The 3,236-nt window shown below is 47.2% G+C and overlaps 2 protein-coding genes across 2 annotated transcripts; both read right to left on the reverse strand.

Moving 5' to 3' along the window:
- Nucleotides 1–209: 209 nt before the first annotated feature.
- LOC125230500 lies at nt 210–587 on the reverse strand. Its single transcript, XM_048135709.1, has one exon. The coding sequence runs from the start codon at nt 585–587 to the stop codon at nt 210–212; it is 378 nt and encodes a 125-aa protein (XP_047991666.1).
- Nucleotides 588–595: 8 nt separating this feature from the next.
- LOC125230581 lies at nt 596–982 on the reverse strand. The gene has a single exon (XM_048135815.1). The coding sequence runs from the start codon at nt 980–982 to the stop codon at nt 596–598; it is 387 nt and encodes a 128-aa protein (XP_047991772.1).
- Nucleotides 983–3,236: the final 2,254 nt, after the last annotated feature.

Here is a 3,236-nt window from a genome sequence, read left to right on the forward strand (position 1 = left end):
GAGAGGGGGGAAACTTGGCCCTACCCACTAAACCCACTCCGGCGTTCTATCCTCTTTGCCGTTCGTGAGGGCGCGCTGGGATCGATGTTGTCATCATGTCATTCACCACGGCGCCCTCCGGCATTGCCCGGCCAAGGCACCCGCATAAAGAGGGGGATCAGAGACGCTTGATCCCCCTCGCTGGCATTCAATCAGGGGGGTAATACCCCTTACGGCTCGAGGCGAGCGTACGCTCTTCGCCTTCGACCCTGCCGCCTGCGTCGTAGCGGAAGAGCGTCTGCGGCTGCTTCTCGCTCCCTCTCTGCTTCTTCCTTCTGCGATATGATCACTTCGCAGAAGGAAACCACCGCATTCCAGTTTTTCTCGCTACCCAGCATAGCTTCTACTACGCTGCGTAGCGAGAGGTCCGCCATCCCCGTCGCCGCCCTGAGGGTGGCTCTTTCAACAGCCCAGCGACCGCACTCTTCCAAAGTGTGCTGAGCCGTGTCGTCCGCTGCGCCGCATTCGTGGCAGTGAGGCCCCGGCTCTCTCCGTATTCTGTGCAGGTAATGTCCGAAACAGCCGTGTCCGGACACCACCTGCGTCATCCTGTATGTTAGGGACCCCTCCTGCGGCTGAGCCACTCGTCCATCACTGGGAGGATAGCACCTATGGTTCGGGTTCCATAGGCGCTATTCTCCAAGGCATCCCTCCATCTTTCTTTCAGGCGCTCCGCGGCAGCCCGCTCCCTTCTCTCGGCTTCCTCAGCGTCCGGGACCTCTCCTCGCTCCCTGGCTTCCACTTTAAGCCCGTACCTCTCCGCCAGCACCCCCGCATCCAGCTCCCAAGGTGGGGTGCCGGCAAGAAGGCATGCCGCTGCGTGAGAGGTGGTGCGGTAGGCCCTCACCATTCTTTGGGCCACTAACCTCTGTGGCCGACGGAGCAGTGCCTTTGCGCGTGTCGTCAGTCGTTCAGCCCAAATGGGCGCGCCGTAGAGCGCCATGCTCCTGACGACCCCCGCATATAGGCGCCGACATGGGGTATTCGGTCCTCCCAAATTAGGTAATAGGCGGCCCAGAGCCGAGGCCGCCCCCACGAGGCGAGGAGCCAGTTTCGCAAAGTGCTCCTCGAACGTCCACTTTCTGTCCAGGACAAGACCCAAGTACTTAATGTGGGGATTGACCTGGACAGATTCACCCCCCACCCTCACTGCAGTGCCCGAAGGTAACCAGATACAGCCCTCACAGCGCCCAGCGCGGAAGGGGCCACTCACACCCCAGCGGGGGCACAGTATAATAAATAGTACTACTATCGTACCGTATGGCCACTCCCGCTCCCCGCTGAAAGTGTCGCCCACCCCCTCTCGGCTGCCTCACAGTTACCGCCTGTCAAAAACGCGAACAGTCGTCCTGTCATATCTCACACAACAAGCATAGTACGCGTTCACCTATACGAGCTTAGACTGTGTGCTAGGAACGCGCCTCTTTCATATATTTGATCACCAGTGTCCGAGGTGTGGCGGGGGTGTCGAACACATCACAGCAGTGGAAATAATGGCGATTTTTATGCGACTTTCGAAATTAGACGACTTTCGGAATTACCATAATGCACCTTACCTACCTTTAGGATAACTTGATATACTTAGTCAATATATTTCAAAGGGTGGAAAAATAAAAAAAAAGAATGTACCTACATGAAACAGTATAAAGTACATGTTGCGTCTAGCCTTTGTTGAAAGATAACCTTTTACTGTCATCAAAGACTTTGTATTCACAAACAAAACAAGAAAATACTCTTCAAGTGGATACACTGAAACTGCTAGAAACTGAAAATAAACGGGATGGAAATAAACAGACAACTTAGGAATGTGTATTTATTTAAAAACGTTTGAAAGAAAATCTTAACGACTTAGTCTTTTTGTTTTGAACTGAATTACATTAAATTCTTTGTGTTATTAAGAACTCCATTAATCTTTAAAATACAAAGTATTATTATCGTCATTCCCTTTGGATAGAGTGCATTTTATTACTTAGCTAAAATAAGTGCGTAATCAAGGTGATATATTTAAAATGATAAAAAAAATATAATCTAGAACACTAGTCAAATAAATATTTTAGTACATAATTACCTAATAGGAGGTCATATTTGAAATGTGATATATCAACACCCCTTTTCAGGGTTCGCGTCACAAAATTGCTTCGCTAAAACTATCTGTTAAGCTGCAGACAGAGCGAACTAGCAATAAAGGGAATGAGTTGCAAACGCCTCGTTCCGAATTAAAATTTGTAGCAATCAGGAGTCGCGGGGGATAGCTGCGGCAATCGCTATGGTTATTTGATTGTTTGCAAGCGTATAATAGTGAGGGGATGGAAACAGGATTCCTTGTCGAAGCACAAAGTCCGTGGTCTGTCTTCACAAATGCGACCATAGTAAGTGAAAGCAAATTGAATACGTTTTTGAGGCTCAAACTTGTGATCTACTGTCAGAATCAGGTATCGCGGGAAATTAATATGGTTACAAGTTACAACTTACAATATGACAGTTTGCAAGCCGTGGAAATACTCGTAGTGAGGGCGCACTCCTCACTGGACTGAATACGATTAAAATCTTAAAGTAGGTACTGACTTTACAAAAGTAGAACACTGACTACGGGCACAATCAGCAGTCGAGGGGATGGCAGCGGCAATTCCCATGGTAATTTGATTGTTTGCTAGCCACGGCGATAGTGCCCGGTTCGGACTGGTTATGTCGGTATGATATCCCTAATGTCTCTCTCAATAGTAACTCAAGTGAGATGTTTTAAGTCTTTTGTAAATAATAAATTTGTTAGATAAGGTAACAAAAAACATCAGTTCAGTTTAATAGTTATTTGTTATACAAGGGGGCAAAGTTGTATTTTAACGCCGAGTGTGGAATTGAAAAACGAGCAAGTGGAAGGATTCTATAGTTGAACCACGAGCGAAGCGAGTGGTTCGAGAATAGAATCCTGAACTTGCGAGTTTTTTAACACACGAGAAGTAAAATACATTTGCACCCGAGTGTAACACAAAACTTTTCCCCTCACTATAGCGAGGAAACTACAACGCAAAAAATGCGTTTATCACTGCTTCCAGTAGTTCCACAGGTGGTAAATCATCTTTATTACTAGATTCACCTACTTTTATCAATTTTAAAGCAGTTAATTTGACTTTATTCAAGGTCAAATTACTTTACCCACTAGTGGATAAAATGCGTTTTTACCCACTGGTATTAAAGGA

This window comes from Leguminivora glycinivorella, chromosome 1 (genome assembly GCF_023078275.1).
Source record: "Leguminivora glycinivorella isolate SPB_JAAS2020 chromosome 1, LegGlyc_1.1, whole genome shotgun sequence".
In the NCBI taxonomy this organism is placed as follows: domain Eukaryota; kingdom Metazoa; phylum Arthropoda; class Insecta; order Lepidoptera; family Tortricidae; genus Leguminivora; species Leguminivora glycinivorella.